Genomic DNA, 16,296 nt, shown 5'->3' on the forward strand with positions numbered 1-16,296 from the left:
AGAGAAGTAAGGAATTAGAAAAATCTCTAAATGCACTTCCATAAAAGTTCATCAAAACACTCCGTTTAAGGAAAGATCTCAATGAATACTCATGTAGTGTTGTGCAACATAGTTATTCTACTTTATATATGTAAAGGATTATCTATCTTAAACTGTCCGTAATAGTTATTTATTTATTTTTTAATTTACATATCATTTAAATATCAAAGATAACATCAATTACTATCTTTTGGATTATGTCCCTGTTTTCACATTTAATATACCCTGTATTGTAAAAAAGATCCCCTTTACTAGTATCTTAAAAGCAACTACTAACATATTTTCAGTAAAATATAACCATCTATAAGTACGTACATATAAAACAGTTATGCATCAAATTTGCAGTCACATTATCTATAAAACAGTGCCGTGCTAGCAGTGGTTCATAAAATAAACTGAAAAAGGGTAAAGTTGGAACGAGAAAAGAGAACTAGTTTTAGGTGTCCTTCAAAATAACAAAATATCTTACCCTCTCTCATTATCCTAATCCAAAACAACAACTTTGATTGTCTAACATTACCAAGGAGCATGAGCCAATTGTTGGAACATAGTCTTGAGCCTATCAGGGTGCATACGTTGTATGTCGGTCTCTTGGTCAAGTCTATTTATGGTTTGTTTTACTTGCACTAGTTTTGCTTCCAGAGCTTTCAACTCCTCTTCAGCACGGTCCCTTTCAAGTATTACCTCTTTGTACCTCATCAATTTCAAAGCTAGTTTCATGAGCTGGTCTAGCCGATTGAGCAAGAAGCCGACGTTCATACCCATGGTCCCAAAGGCTTTCAGAGTTTTGTCCCATATGGCAAAACCATCTGGAGAGGTTGTAAGGTTGCTGCCTTTAATGGCATCTGCAATGTTAATGGTCTCAGAGATTATTCCAGCCGCCAGTTTAGAGTTAAGACCCTCAAAAAGCTGCTCATGAAGAAACGACCCCTGGCTCAAACACAGCTCATAATACTTGCCTCTATCATATTGGGATAACTCTGAATCAATAACCAAACCATTCACCACAATCCTGAAATTCTCCACACCATTCACTTGCTTGAAACTGACAACAGATTCTGAAAATTTAATTCCAGAGACTAGATCTTCACTAGTATTTTCAACCTCATCTAATTGAGATACATTAGCACCAAAAACCATCTCGCTATTCTTATGATCATTTCCTTCAGTAGTATCTGAGAAATGAAATGACTCAGTAAACTTAATTTCTGCTTTTTTACAAGACATAACATAGACAACGACCACTTACCGAGAACACCATTCACTTCATCCGTTTGTTTTCTACATTCATCTAACTTAAGAAGACCCAGAGCACCATCCACTTCATCCGATCCCTGAGATCTTATGATGTACACCTGTGAACATCGAGATATTGAAGATTACAACTTGGAAAACTAGTATAAATTAGCAGGAACCAGAAGGTATATTTTATTTTTCTTCATTCATTCCTTTGTTTCTTATTAAAATCCATAACAAAGCATAAATGTATTGAAATAAAGGATTTATTTTGCGGTGTATGAAGTCGCACAACTTTTCAAAACTTCAAATCCTTATTATTATTATCCTTTCAATTCATAATACTTGCACATATTGTATTGAAACAAAGTTTAACACAAAATTTCTATGATAAATCAAACAATTACCTTAAACTTGGAAGGTTGGACCAAGTGAAATATTAAAACATCCATCTCAAGTAAGTTATGAGCCATGGAAAACCCCCTCCATCCACCACTTAAGCCTGCCTTTTGAGTAAGATATTTGGTTTCATAAAGTTGCCCACTTTCATCCTCCAAAGAAAAGATAGTATCAACCTTGGGCATATGCAGCTGACAGAATTTTGTGGGAAGACCCTGATCGACATTGAATAACATGGTGAATAATAATAATAATGATGATGATTGTAGTAAATGGAAAAAGTGAAGTGAGAATTTACAAGCCAAAAGCCTCCGGTTACATGAGATGGAAGCATGGATTTAATAAGGCTTGGGAATAGAGGAGATAGGGTAGCTTGAACCTCTTTTGCACGTTGGTAAGTAGTAGAGTGAGCTTGAGTAGTATTACATGGACCATCAATGACAATGCCATCTCTCTTTCGTCTAAATGCAATGACTATTACAAGTCTGTCTGTCTTCTACTTTTAGAGAGAGACCAAAACCAAAACCAAAAGTAGAAGGGTAAAATTAACTCACCTTTTTTGGGGATTAGCCTGTTCATGTTCAAGATTCAAATTTCAAACAAACAAGCATCAGTAACATATCTCATCTCAAACTCTTCCTTTTTTACTAACTAACTAGCGCGGATAATTATACCAGGAAACAACACTACTGCATTTTATTTCCAAAAAATGAGTAACACAAATAGATACTCACTTGCTTTCCTGGATTTGCTAGGCTCAATCCCAACGTCTCTTTTCTAAACAAAATTTCCTTCTTTGCTGGCCTACCTTTCTTCTTCCCCTGCAATAAAAATAAGTAATAAATAAAACAGAGGAAGAAAGAAATTAATACATAGTTGGCAGGGAAACCTTTGAGTTTTGAGCTACATCCATGACTGAGAATGAAGGCTTTTGAGATTGAGAGTAAGGGTGTGGGTACCGCTACCATAAGAACACAATCTATAATTTTATATCATTATATTATATTATTATTATAATAGCAACGTTAATGTGGTGGAGAACCAAAAATTCAAATGCCATGCTTCTTCTAGTTGCAACACTTGTTCCTTTTTTTTCTTTTTTCTTTTTCCTTTCTACCTTTGTCAATCAACAAAATGAGCAGCCAAGACAAAAGCAAATTCACTAAAAATGTTCATATTTTAGTTTGTCCATTCCAAAATATTATCTATCAATAGATTTGTAAGTAAAAAAAAAAAAAAAACTACGAATAAGATTCATGCACTTTAGTTTATAAATTCATCTATAATTCTATAAGATATTTGATAATTTATACTAATTTTTTAAAAAGATTTATTTTGAAAGATGTGATTTTTATTTAATAACTAAGTTTCTAACTGTTAAATGTATGATATAAACAAAATATGTGAGTGTAGTGATTGATGTCTTTATTTATTAATTTTGAATATTATGTATCATTATTTTTAACTTTTACATAATTTAAAAGTTGTTAAATTTTTTGAATCCAATATATATAACTTCATAAGTTATTGGACTCCCAATCTTTGACATCATTCATTCATAAAGTAGCAAAACAAAAATAATTGTTTCCCATTTTTCATATTTGATAAAATGATAAGCCAAATTTTTACTGTATTATTATTTTTATATAAAAAAAATTAAAATAACACTCTGTATACATTATTTATCCAAGTAATATCCTTCACTGTTTAAGGTCAGAATTCGGTTTGAGGAACCAAATTCTGACATTCATTGTGTCCTTTGACTCCTTTCTCGCCAGCATGGATTGTCGAAATTCAATTTTTGAGGACACCAAATTTCAGGCGGCCAATTTTGATTATTTTTTTTCGTTTAGGGTTTAGAGTGCAACACAACGTTGTGCATGCTGTGGCAGGAGGGTTCGAGGGAGAGGAGGTGTGGAAAGGGAGGAGACGGAGGAGGGGAGGAGGCAGAGGGGAAGCGGTGGAAGGTGATGGCGGGGTGGCGGCGGAGACAGCGGCAATGTAGTGGGCGTTGGAGTCGGCAACTATCACTACATAATTAAAATTAAAACAAGAATGAATTAAATAAAAGCTGGATTAGGTTCAGTTTAGAGAAGGGATTTAAAATTCAAAATTTAGGAAAAATCAATTATTGAAAGCGTAAATTGCTCCAACATTAATGAAGCTTGGTGAGATAAAATATATCCCACCCTGTTTTTTTTTTTTTTAATGTTTATAGCAACCTCTTATGGAAGACACGGTATAATATTTTTTCAAATAATTAAAAAGAATTTGTACAACATCTAGAATGTGTTGGTATAATATTTTTCAAAGTAGAGTTAGTATAATAATAGAAAACTCAGGAAGTGTACTTGCAATTTCATGAAGCCTAGAGAATGTCATTGTAATCTAATCTTATATAAATAAAAAAAAAAAATCACGATTGGAATTCATACAACATAAATAATGGATTGATTTAATTACCTTTACCTACGTGCTACTCTCGATTCTTAATTAAAAGTGAATTGACGTAATGTAACCTCCATTCAAGGAGGTATTATATTCTACATTATAGGGAATGAAGAAAAGTTACAATTTGTAATCCATGCAGAATAAATACTGAAATTAAAGGGCTTTCTTCACTTGAAAGAAGTCGGGCCGGTCCTTGTTAGCTGCATCTACATCCTCTGGAGATGCCACTGCAACCACAGCCCCTTTATCCTTAACTGCTTCCATTGCATCCATAAAATGTTTGAAGTCCTTCAAACTGGCGGGGAAATATAAAACCGAATTAGAACAAACGGATTGGAAGTTCAGAAGATCAAATTCAGTGGGAATATGTCAAGGCACCGATATTCTTTTGATTCATTAGTCCTTTTGCCATAAGGGGTTAACAAAATCCAAGGACAATAAGGAGGCATAAAATGTCTCAACACAACAAATTCAGGAAGACTAGTCTCTAGAGCAGCAAAACTACATGCAAACAATATCATCGAACGAAAGGGACACAAAAAATCAGCCGTGATAAAATTTAAATTGATTCCAGATCAGAAAATCGTTTGACCAGAGAGAGAGAGACGTATTGAGAGCAGACAACATATTTTGCTTCATCAATAGCCACTGATCAGATGACTGCATATATTCATAAAAAGTAGATCATGCATTAATCATCTATCAGATTTACCTAGTAGATAATATCTCCTCACGTCTCCTTTGCCTTTCTTCCTCTGTGATACCCAGTAAGTACCGCAACATACTGCAAATGAAATGAAAAGAAAGCACAGTTTGCAACTACAATAAGAAAATCAACAATAATTGCACGTTTAGAAGCAATCACTAATAATTCATTAATTCAGCAATTAATCCTGCTTAGAGTGTGTGTGTCTAGTCTATGTGATTTTTGTTAATGGGATGCAAAGGAACCAAATATCCACAGAAAACGGGCACCGAAAGAATTAATTATCTCGTAGACATACCTACTATAACCTTTGGCATCAGGAAGCTGATAGGCATCTACATCCCCAATGGTTCCAATTATGGCTTTTGTTAAAGTATCGTCATCAATTTGTAGTTCTCTCAAGAAATCGCCAGTTCCATCATACACATCAAGCGTCTTCAGCAAATTGGGATCACGATACGATAAGAAGGAGAACACTCCTACAAACAAAAAAGGTAAGATTGCATGAATGCTTCTAAATAAAAACTTAATTAGAATACACTAACAATGTATAGATTGTTTATACTGTTATCCTATATCAGATTGCTATGAATGGTAAAATTATTGCTGTTTATAACAAGCTCTTTAAAAGTCATACAGAAGATGATTTATTGTCGGTTGATAATGTAAAGATCAAACTGACAGCATATAAAAATAAACTCTTTCAGTAATTATGCCCAAGGTTAAATATAATACAACTTACCTGAGTGAGTATCAAAATCACAGAAACCTCCATAAGCTCCGCCGCTAACTCGTACACGATCCCACAACCATGTATTGCTAATGTATTTGGAAATAACATATGCACTCCCGTTAAGCTGATAACCAGTATCATAAATGTTGGCTGCTTTTCCAACGTAATTAACCTATCGAAGGAAACACCATGATATGTTGACAGAAACACAATTGTAACAGGAAAAATAAAAAAATACAGGATCAAAGACAATTACACTCTGCGCACAACAGAAAAATATGTATACAAAGGATGACAAAATAAAATTATCTTACCTGAGTAGGAATCACGATAGCTTCATTTGTTAATGGAAGTCTAACATTCCAAGCAGTTGTTGCAATGGGAGAGCTAGTAGGAAGCATATCAACAAATTTGCTCACAACTTTTTCTGTGTTAGCAAGATTTTTCCTATCAGCAGTGACATTTATCAAGCAGCCTTGCTTGGAAAAAACAGATTTGCGAATCTCCTCAAGAGATGATGAGATATCTGCCCAATCTTGATCAACTCTCTCTTCAAGAGTTCGGAGGAATTCTAGGTAACTAGAAAGAATAATCAAGAAAAATAGAAGTACTCAGCAGAAATTATACTCCTGTACTGTTACAATAATAAACCTAAAAGTAGAATAAAAAGGACAATCATGAAAATTCAATCCTTTTAACAAATAATAGTAGTGTCAAAGTTGTTTGGATTTTTTTCTATTCAAAATCTAAATAATTCTTCTAGAAACTTAGGACATAATAAGATCAGATTCATCTGATCTCAACCTTAACTTTTGTTTTATTTTCCCTTACCAACTAGTTTGAGTTGTAATCATTTTGGTTAGAGATTCTTACCAACTCTGCCAATTTTATCATCCTTTGCAACTCCAATTAATCAATGAAATAATTATGAATTCTTCTACTAAACTACAAAAGTAGTATTAAACAACTATAAATAAAATGAATATTACAAGAAGCATTTAATATGACAAGAATGGATACAACTAAAAAGAATTATCTATAAATGCACCCCCACAATAAATCATTAGAGTATTTAGATTTTCCAACCTGAGACCTCCCATCTTTTCTGACATCCAACCTGCTGCATTTAGTTTTGCATCCATCCTTGCAGCTGCAATTCCATGACCACTTCCTCTTAACCGGTTCTGACAATAGACAGATGCACAATATAGATAATTAGTAGAGGCGCATTAGCGCATGTCATACCTTTTTATCATTTTGTCCTCTCTCTACATGAAACATTTTGATAATTACCTCCATTCTTGCTCTACTCTGGGAAACAAATTGTTTGAACCGCTGTTGGTCTGTAAATTGGACATCTTGAAGAACAGAATTAACCTAAAGCAGCAGCATGAAATTAGGCTTTACATGACCACGATAGAAATATTTTGGCTAATCAGTGGGTTGAAACGGGAAACTTTTAAACAAATTTAAGTACCAAGTCATAAAGGTCTTCAATATGTCCAGCCATGGCTTTGCCTCTAACAACCATGTGACTGCATGGATCTTCCTTGCCCCGGACTGATGATGTGAATGGATAAACTGATATTCCTCCAGTTTTTCTCCCAATTAATTGGTTTAATTGGACAAAAGTCAGGTCCTTTGTTCCCATCTCCAACAATGATTGGCTGTCAAAAATAACATGAGTTACAGACTACAAAGCTTGATATTTATCTGTCAAGAGGATGCTTTTGATATACACATGAAGAGGAATAGAAGAATAAACATCAAAAGGGAAAAAAAGTTTTAGTAAATCCTCAGCTGAGTCTTTTAGATTGTAAGCATCAATCAGTTTAGTCTCTGACCTTTCTAAACTTTCTTTTAATCCAAGACTTCGTAAACAGTCATTCCAGTCCTTTTCCAGCTCATTTTTTTTACAAGTTTTAAGGACTAAAGAGAATGACATTTTGCAAATTTAGGGACTAAACGATAATATAAAAAAGGTCGTTACTGATGCTCACAATCTTACTGAGTAATTTAGGAAGATTTATTGTTAACAATAAAATAGTAACATTATTATTTTATGTTGTGAAAATAAAACAATAACACCATTATATAATATTTGTTATAATAAAATATTAAAATTTATCCAGATAATTAAAAAATTGTCTTAATATTTTTAATAAAATATTAAAGCAATTATATAAATAATTATTTAAATAAAAAAATTATTATACTGTAGCAGAAAATATTATTTTATGATAATATATTATAGGCTTAAATATGTTTTTAGTTTTTGCAAATATTGCTCTATCTTGTTTTAGTCATTGTAATTTTTTTTTGTCATTTTTACATCCTTAACATTTCTTAGTGTTCTCTTTTAATCTATATCACTAACTCCAGTTAATTTAGCAATAAAATGATTCACAAAACATAGAATATTGATCAAGATAATTAAGGTAACAAATGATATTTTAAATTAAGATAATTAAATAATTTTTACGTGCATAATTTAATTAAGTAATATTATTTTATACAAATAAGATAATTACATATAACTTTATTAATAATTTAGTCTTAATTTTTAACATATTATGAATGATAACTTTTATTATTTTTTTTAATATTCTTCTTACTTTTTAATCTGCTAATTTACTTTTAACATTATATTTTTTAAAATAGTATAATTTACTGAAACACTTATAATTTATTTTTAATATATTACTTTTATCTTTGGAGCCAAAATAATTACTTGTAATATATCAAAAATAAATAAATTATACTTCAATCATTTAAAATAAATAAAATGAGATTTAAAAACAACATTAAAAGTAAGATATTAATAAAACTGTGTTATAAGCAAATTATAATAATTTAAAAAAATACAATTCTAAAAAATTTAAAAAGTAAAAATAAAATTAAATATTGATTAAAATAAATAAATAAAATTAAATGTAATAAAAATTACTGTGCATAACATATTAAAAATTAAAAATAAATTTTAAGAGCAAATATATATAATCACATTATTGATATAAAATAATAAATAAATAATTTAATTATGCATGTAAAAATAATTTTATTATCTTAATTTAAAATAGTTTTTGTTACCTTAATTAATATTTTATATTTTGTTACCTATTTTAATACTAAACTAACTAAAGTTAGTGATAAGGCCTATAGAAGAACATGAAAGAAATGTCCACGATCCAAATGACAAAAAAATGAACAGGGAGTAAAACAAGACAACAATATTTGTAAGGATTTAAGACATATTTAAGCCTGCTTTATATCATAATAGTTGTTACCATTTTTTTTATTTTTAACTATTCTAGTATTATAATAATATGATATTCGTCAACTTACTGTTATGATGATCCTATACTTATTTTTTTTATTTTCGCACCAATATCCTAAGGCTTCACTTTAGAATAATCTGGTTCGATCGTGAAGTACATTTTAGTTAAGAATCATTTCCACCAACGATCCAATTAGGACACTGTCCGAACAATTCAACCATGGATTTAACACATTACCTCATGTCCAACTCCTTAGTTGATGGTCCAATACTTATATAAATAGTAATACAACGCAGACGCATAAAAGTAGATTAAATAAGAGTAAAAACAAAAAAGAAAATATAACAGAATTTGGCAGGAGTACATGTTCATGCCCTAACCAGTTTTTACATAAAGATTTTTTGATAACTAAGCTCCAGACCGAGGAAGGATAATGACAATATTTACAATAACTACAAATTTATTTTGGTTTCCATGAAATAAATTAATTATGCAGGTGGTACTAATCTAACTTGTTTAATGAAAATAAATTACGAACTATAGATGAACTAAAACAAAATGTAAAACATTCCAGAGGTTGTATAATTACCAAAACAGTGGCACTAACGGAAGAAGCTCTTGCTTCAATGAATTCATGTTGAATACTATTTCGGTGTAAAGGACATCATTGGTGAAGAGATCATGCTGCAAAACTTTTACTCCATTGATATCCCCGACCTACATTTAGCATGTAAATCCTTGTGAAGCTCTATAGAACATAAGACAAACATGTCAATAGGCATCGCAAGTAAACTGAATATGTAGGTACTTCTCCGTCCCTAACCCAAATTTGATAGAAAAAACTCACTTTGACTAGGTTCAGGGTTTTCCTAACTTGAAAAATTGGGGTTGTTTCATGTTTGGGAATGTAACTCCTTGCCCTCATCTCACTGCATTTTTTCCATTTCTTTTTGTTACTATATGGGGAGGAATAAAATGACACTGGTGTAGTTCTAAAAGAGCTATACCAATTCTGAACCATTAACTTTATTATGATCTAATGACTCTGATAAACTAGCATCATATCCTATTTATCTATCTTTTTAATCTAAAGATTAATATCAATCTCAACCCTTTATTCAATCTGAAGATTAATATCTAACTTCATTAAAATATATAATTAAAATAAATTTGTAAAAAATATGTGGTGGGTCTCTCCTAAGTGAACCCAACAAAATCAGAAAGGATGAGAATGAGTTTAAAAAAAATACACAGGAGGAACTAGCAATAACCTCAGTGGGAACTCGAATAGGTTCTTTAGGAATATCTTGCAAAGAAAGGCTAGGAACAGATTTCAAAGCTTCTGGCGGGTCAGGAGTTTCCTGTTTAAGCCGAAGCTCATGAGTAGCACGGGTTAACTCCGCCAGATCTTCTGTTGTCATATTAGCTTTAACTTTCTGCAATATCTGTTTCTCTGTGGCTTCCTCACGAGCAGCTTTTTCAGGATCAGGCTGAAAAGGAATATTTTCATCGATAACGATAACATATTGAATGCAAAATGGCTTCACTCTAACATAAGTTTTAAGGGCAAAGTAATAAAGAACCTGCATTTCCACTGTAACTTGATGAGGGTTGTTCAAGATGAATTTCTCTATTAGAGGAGAAAAAACAGATTTTGAGCCCTCCTTTGCTATTCTAGATTTTAGATCTTGAAGAGGCTTCTCATACTTCAGTGGCTCAAAGGGATTCAAATCATAAATCCATTTACCCTACAAAAAAAAAATAAGTAAAAATCCCAATCAGAGAAGGATACCCATTTTCAAAACCACAAAATTTAGCATATCTTACAATGGACTGGAGCATGAGGGACAAGCCACGGGGAAATGACCCGGTATTGTTCTCTCTCAGAGAAAATTCAATTGTATTCATAGAAGCCTCAATGGCATCTGTATCGAAGCCTTCCTCTGCCAACTTTTTAAATGTACTTGTGACCAGTTCTTCTACCTTATGAATATCATCTGCAGAAACACCCTTCATTCCAATGCTAAATTGAGGCTGGAGTAGTTCATCTTCAACCCCACCACCAACAATGGCGTCACCCAGTCTACTTTCTAGCAAAATTTTCCTCAGTGGTGAAGCAGGACTGCCCAACAGAAGGTGATTCAGAAATCCTAGTGTTAGCTCAGTTTCAAGGTCTAAGGGCTTATCAGAGAGCAACCAGTTAAGACAGACCATGTGCTTCTTCAAATCACCCCCTTCACCAGCAGAATATGTCTCAACAATCCGGACTGGCTTTGAAAATAGTGTCTGTGGTTCAACCCTTGATTCATCTGGGGCCACACTAGAATCAAACAGGTCTAAATATTCTGGAAAACAGAGAAGAGGAAGAAGTAAGAGGCCAATTGCTACAAGTTTGAAACCTTCATAATTGGTCCAAGAGATATTGACCATAAACAGAAAAAAAAAATCCAATCGTGTCATTAATATTCTTTTAGTTAGCAGCAAAAATAAAAACATGAAAAACAAGTGCTACAAATGAAGAAATATAAGTTAAACATATAAGTCCTGAAGAAAGATAATCCAGAAATATAAGGGAAGCTCTTGGACAATAAGGACTAGGATCATCAAAGGGGAACTCAATACTGCCTCATGTATGATGAGGTAACTGCTAGTATGTGCATGGTTGTCAAACTCAAGTGTTAACTCGTAAAAACTCACGAGTGCACATGTTTAGTAAGGCTAACTTGTTTAACTTGTAAGCAAACTTGTTTTTTAGTAGAATCGCGCAAAGTTGAGAAAGCTCGAGTAGGATCGTACACTATTGCGATTTTAGACATGATTAAACACATCTATGCGGGTGGGAAAAAAGGCCCCAAAATGACAATAGAATGGTGCGATTCGTGTTTGGATATTTGTTCCCCATCAAAACAGAGGATTAGGGTCCTTTTTTGCAGTTGTGGTTGTGGTGACCATCGTATGCTCACGTCGAGATTCCAATGTGCACGTTTGTGGCTGTGCTCGATGTCAGAATTCTCGTCCATACCAGGGTTACCATGCAGCATCTCAATATGGATGGATTCTCGTCTTTGGAAGCTCTAATAAAGATTTAGATTTCCCTTTCCCTTACAATATTCTACATGATAGCATATTAGCAATCCTCTTCCATCTTTACTAAAGCATCATTTTCTTCATCATATTTTTATTAATACTGAACCTGGAAACACAATAATTAATAATTACAAGGAAATTATTTGTTAATACTCATTATTATTTTCAACAAATATCAGTGAAAATATTTGTTAGAGAATATATAGTATGATTTCGATCTTAATAAGTAGTAATGTATTTCAAAACTTTGCTAATTCATTGTTGTAGTTTTCTATTTTTTCTTTAGTATTGAGTTGAAATGTTGAGTTATTATGGTATTTGTTAGGAACCAAGAATTAGGAAAGAGAAAGAAAAGAAAGATTTTATTGAATATGTTGAAAAGAACAAAAAATAGGAGAGAAATATCTCCTCCAAGGGTTTCCCCTTCACAAAGGATTTCTCCTTTCACAAAGAGCTAATGCTGAATTTACAAATGTGAACAAATCTGAATCCTTCCCTCTACCAAGGAACCTCCTATTTATAGATGTGATGGGCCTAGCCCATGATATCTTTCTAACTAATAACTATTCTAATTCCCTTTATTCTATATCCTAACAGTATTTATAGGTATTTTAATATTTTTTAATATTAAGTAAACTCTTACGAGTTTATGTGTCAAGTTTATGAAGCCTCCACTAGTTTAGGTAAACTCTTGAGTTTGACAACCTTTAGTATGCGAACTCCAAGAAGCAAGACTAAGAACGTTCATATTGGGATAGGATTCATCAAGGCTCACTATAAGGTTTGTCGTACTGCACTACTATAAGTTTGTCAATATTTATGGGAGTGGGAGTGAATGTTGGGCATTTAAGGGAAAAGAGAAAAAGGTGGGAATAGCAAGAATGAGAATGTTAAGATGGATTTTGGCCACACAAGAACGGACATGATACAAAATGATTGTATACGACAAGATATTGGAGTGGCACTACTTGAGGAAAAAAAGACAGAAAATCTGTTTTAAACACATACAAAGAAGGCAACTGGAAGCACCAGTGAAGAGAGTAGATTGTATGGTTTAGTCCTATGGAAAAGAGAAGAGAGGGACCTCGAAGGACATTGGAGGACGTTAAGAGGGATTTCATGATGAATAATACCTCTAAGGATTTGGTATTTAACTGAGCCAAAAGGTATCATCTGATCCATATAATTGTGAACTCACCAAATGGGGTGACTTTTATTGTTGTCATAGAGTAATTTGAGAAGAGATAACAGTATGTTTAACATGTAGATGTAGATTTATTACTTTACCTGTGTATTACAAAGAATACAAAAATTCCTCCCTTTTAGACCATCACAAATAGGTATTAAATTTTTGTTTATATAAAAGAAGAAATATTATTAGAGAAGAAAGAAGAGAATTAAGGGGGAAGGATAAGACATCGTCTGAAAAAGAGACAATGATATTTCATTAATAAAATTTATCCCCGGAATTCTTCATTTTTCATAATTGAGAAAGGCTGCAGGAGGGAGCAACAAGCCTTGGCATTAACTATAAAGACCCTTCTTGCCATTGCATAAAAATTGCAAACAAAGGGAAATGTAATAGGTTTCTGATGCCGACTTGCTTGGCTAAGACCATTACACAGTAAGGCCTTTTCTGAGCACTGAGAGTTCCCCCAAGGTCATCTAAAAATATCCTCGCATTGTCATAGCAAAGAGAAAATGCGTTTGGAGTTTCAACCAAGAGTTAGGCCACATGGTTTAGTTATTCATTTGAATCAGGAGCAAGTACTTGAATCTACATGAGCATTACAACAAGGTCACTCCTCTCAATTTCAGCCTTTATATTTAAAGGAGCAAGTTAAACTAAATCTTATTACCACTCAGGATGCGGAGGCGCTCATTTGGATCATCATCTCCATAAAACCATATTCGTGAATTGCTAGGATGGTAATACTTGCGGTGAAATTCCTGTCAATTAAGTTTAAAATGAAACTGCCTTAAATTAATAAAAAAAAAACTAAATATTTGCAATAGCTAATGGGAGATCTACAGTAGACTATATGGAAGTAAATATGTCACCTAGGTCCAAATGCAGACGTATGATTTTTTTCCCATCACACTACATAAATCAAACAATGCTTGTGGCCACAAACCACTAAAAATACAAACAAAATTCTTGTGAAAATTAGTGCTATCTCTACACACTACCATAATTATTAACAGGATTCTCAAGACAAACCTTAAATTCCTCAAATGTCAAATTGGGAATAACTCGAGGATCACCTCCACTGTCAACACCATAGGTGGTGTCTGGGAAAAGAGCCTGTATTAATAATGAAAAGCAACAAAATAAAGTTATCAAACAATTTCATAAAACTCCTCTAATTGCTACTTTCAAGTTACGGTATAAAATTTAAAATGACAAATTCAATGAATTTAGAGGATGTGATATGCTTTCAGGTTCCAGAGACAGGATCTCACAAATTGCGATGATAACTATCTACATAATTTAAAACTCAATGCTGACAGCACAGTAAATTGTCAGACACTTTTACAAAGGTCAGCGGGAAAGAGATCATGAAATGAAGAGAAGGCTTAAAGCATCATCCACCATCCAAAAATGTATAGGAAAAGGAGAAAGCTGAATACAAAATACATAAAGATAAGGAAAGGCCAGCAAGCCATTAAAAAACTAGCCTGTTGAGCAGCCCGCCCAAGTATATTATCTGGTTGAGAGTAGACGCCCTTCATCTCATTAAACACAACACCTGGAACAACAAATAAAAGATCATTAGAAATGATTGAATGCTTAAGAGTCCAAAAATATGGGTGCAGGACCTGGAAACCTTTATAAGTGATCTCTTCGGAAGGATCATTGAGCTCGAAGTGCCAACCCTCTTGTTGAAAAATCTGAAAGTCCTCCACGCATCTGGGAAAGAAAACCGCATCGAGGTAAACGTCAACCAAATTATAGAAATCCTGTTTAGGAAAAAAGGAAGATGTCAATGTTGTAGGTGTAGTGCAGAATAAAATATGAAGCAAAGCATTAGATTGAGTGGTGTTGAATTTAGTGACCTTGGTATTTGTGGAAGCAACTGGGTAACATGTCCTATCGGGATAGGTGAATGCATTGAGGAAAGTATGCAAGCTTCCTTTCAATAATTCAACAAATGGTTCTTTCAAAGGGTACTTCCGTGAGCCGCATAATACGCTGTGCTCCAAGATGTGGGGGATACCGGTGGAATCTTTCCTGTAGAACAGAACACAAGTGAACAAATCCATTTATTGCATTGGGTGTAAATGTTTAAAGTATAGTGTAAAGCATTACGGAGGAGTGCGGAAAACAATTCCAAAGACTTTGTTCTCGTCGTCATTGGAAACAGACATGACTTGAGCCCCGGTCTTGATGTGGCGGAAAAGCACCGCTTTTGATTTGCATTCGGGAACGAATTCCTCGGAAAGTTTCTGAAAGCCCAGCTGATGGGCAACTTCATCCTTGACCTCGATAAAACCTAAATGGGAGGAAAAGATTGAAATGAAAGTAAAAGTAAAAAAAGGAAGGTTAGCAATAGCATGAGGTGACATACCTGGAGAGGAAGAGGGAGAAGGCGATAGAACAGCTCGAGGGGAGAGAGAAGAGAAGTGTCTCCTGTTACGGAAGTAAAGGGGCGAGGAAGAAGAGGGGAGAAATCTGGAGGAGCGGCGGCGGGGCAGAGAGAGAGAGGGAGAAGGCCTTGAGAAGGGAATGGAAGAACAGCCGTAGGAATAGGCATAGGAACGACGCAGGTGTAAGTATCTTCGGCATAACACAGAAGAGCACGGCAGACAACGAACCAGTGCCGCCCTTTCCATCGCTCTTTCTCTTTCTCACCAGAATTCAGATTGGATTGATGGACAGACAATCCACTTATCAAACTATAAAAAGTCCAAACCCAAACTATCTTCCCTTCCCTACACCCACAAAAATCAAATCACCTTCATGCTTCACATTTTAATTTTTTTATTTAATATGCTTTTAGTAACCATCAATAAAACAAGTCAGATTTTTTTTAATTCTATTTTTTTACTATTTATTTTTTATCTTAAAAAATGAAGTAATTTTTTTATACCTATATTAATAATTCTTGCAATTTAGAAGAAAAAATCATTTTTATAAAATAGTATCCCCAAATGTGTTGGATAAAATTGCACCTCATAAAAATATTTGTAAAAACTAAAAATTGTTAACTAAATTTTTTTTTTCTTTTACAAAAGGGAGCTTTTCATGAAAAGTTTTGTTAATAATATTCATCTTATGATTACTAGAGGGATTTTTGTATCTCTAACACTACACAGATAATTATATTATATTATATTATATTATATTATATTATATTATATTATAT

The 16,296-nt window shown here is 33.2% G+C and overlaps 2 protein-coding genes across 7 annotated transcripts; both read right to left on the reverse strand.

Annotated features, from left to right (window-relative positions):
• Positions 1 to 306: 306 nt before the first annotated feature.
• On the reverse strand, positions 307 to 2,784 carry LOC109816480 (B3 domain-containing protein Os01g0234100). 6 transcript variants are annotated; one of them, XM_020381525.3, is made up of 7 exons: positions 2,564 to 2,701; positions 2,409 to 2,495; positions 2,229 to 2,245; positions 1,973 to 2,159; positions 1,683 to 1,889; positions 1,289 to 1,394; positions 307 to 1,214 (listed from the first exon to the last, which is right to left on the reverse strand). In XM_020381525.3, the coding sequence occupies exons 1-7, from the start codon at positions 2,585 to 2,587 to the stop codon at positions 556 to 558; spliced, it is 1,287 nt and encodes a 428-aa protein (XP_020237114.1). In that variant the 5' UTR covers positions 2,588 to 2,701; the 3' UTR covers positions 307 to 555. The 6 variants fall into 6 exon arrangements, with proteins under 6 accessions (XP_020237114.1, XP_020237115.1, XP_029130862.1 ...); XM_020381526.3 differs by having other exon boundaries at positions 1,973 to 2,135; positions 2,564 to 2,700; XM_029275029.2 differs by having other exon boundaries at positions 2,409 to 2,784.
• A 1,266-nt stretch (positions 2,785 to 4,050) lies between these two features.
• On the reverse strand, positions 4,051 to 15,827 carry LOC109816467 (presequence protease 2, chloroplastic/mitochondrial). Its single transcript, XM_020381503.3, has 19 exons — positions 15,499 to 15,827; positions 15,240 to 15,423; positions 14,987 to 15,161; positions 14,758 to 14,890; positions 14,609 to 14,679; positions 14,151 to 14,234; positions 13,789 to 13,879; positions 10,670 to 11,187; positions 10,426 to 10,590; positions 10,114 to 10,332; positions 9,432 to 9,559; positions 7,042 to 7,231; positions 6,858 to 6,941; positions 6,651 to 6,748; positions 5,879 to 6,143; positions 5,574 to 5,736; positions 5,130 to 5,310; positions 4,838 to 4,909; positions 4,051 to 4,420 (listed from the first exon to the last, which is right to left on the reverse strand). The coding sequence occupies exons 1-19, from the start codon at positions 15,761 to 15,763 to the stop codon at positions 4,279 to 4,281; spliced, it is 3,228 nt and encodes a 1,075-aa protein (XP_020237092.1). The 5' UTR covers positions 15,764 to 15,827; the 3' UTR covers positions 4,051 to 4,278.
• Between the last annotated feature and the right edge of the window lie 469 nt (positions 15,828 to 16,296).

Source organism: Cajanus cajan, chromosome 11 (assembly GCF_000230855.2).
Source record: "Cajanus cajan strain Asha chromosome 11, NIPB_CcT2T_4, whole genome shotgun sequence".
Lineage (NCBI taxonomy): Eukaryota > Viridiplantae > Streptophyta > Magnoliopsida > Fabales > Fabaceae > Cajanus > Cajanus cajan.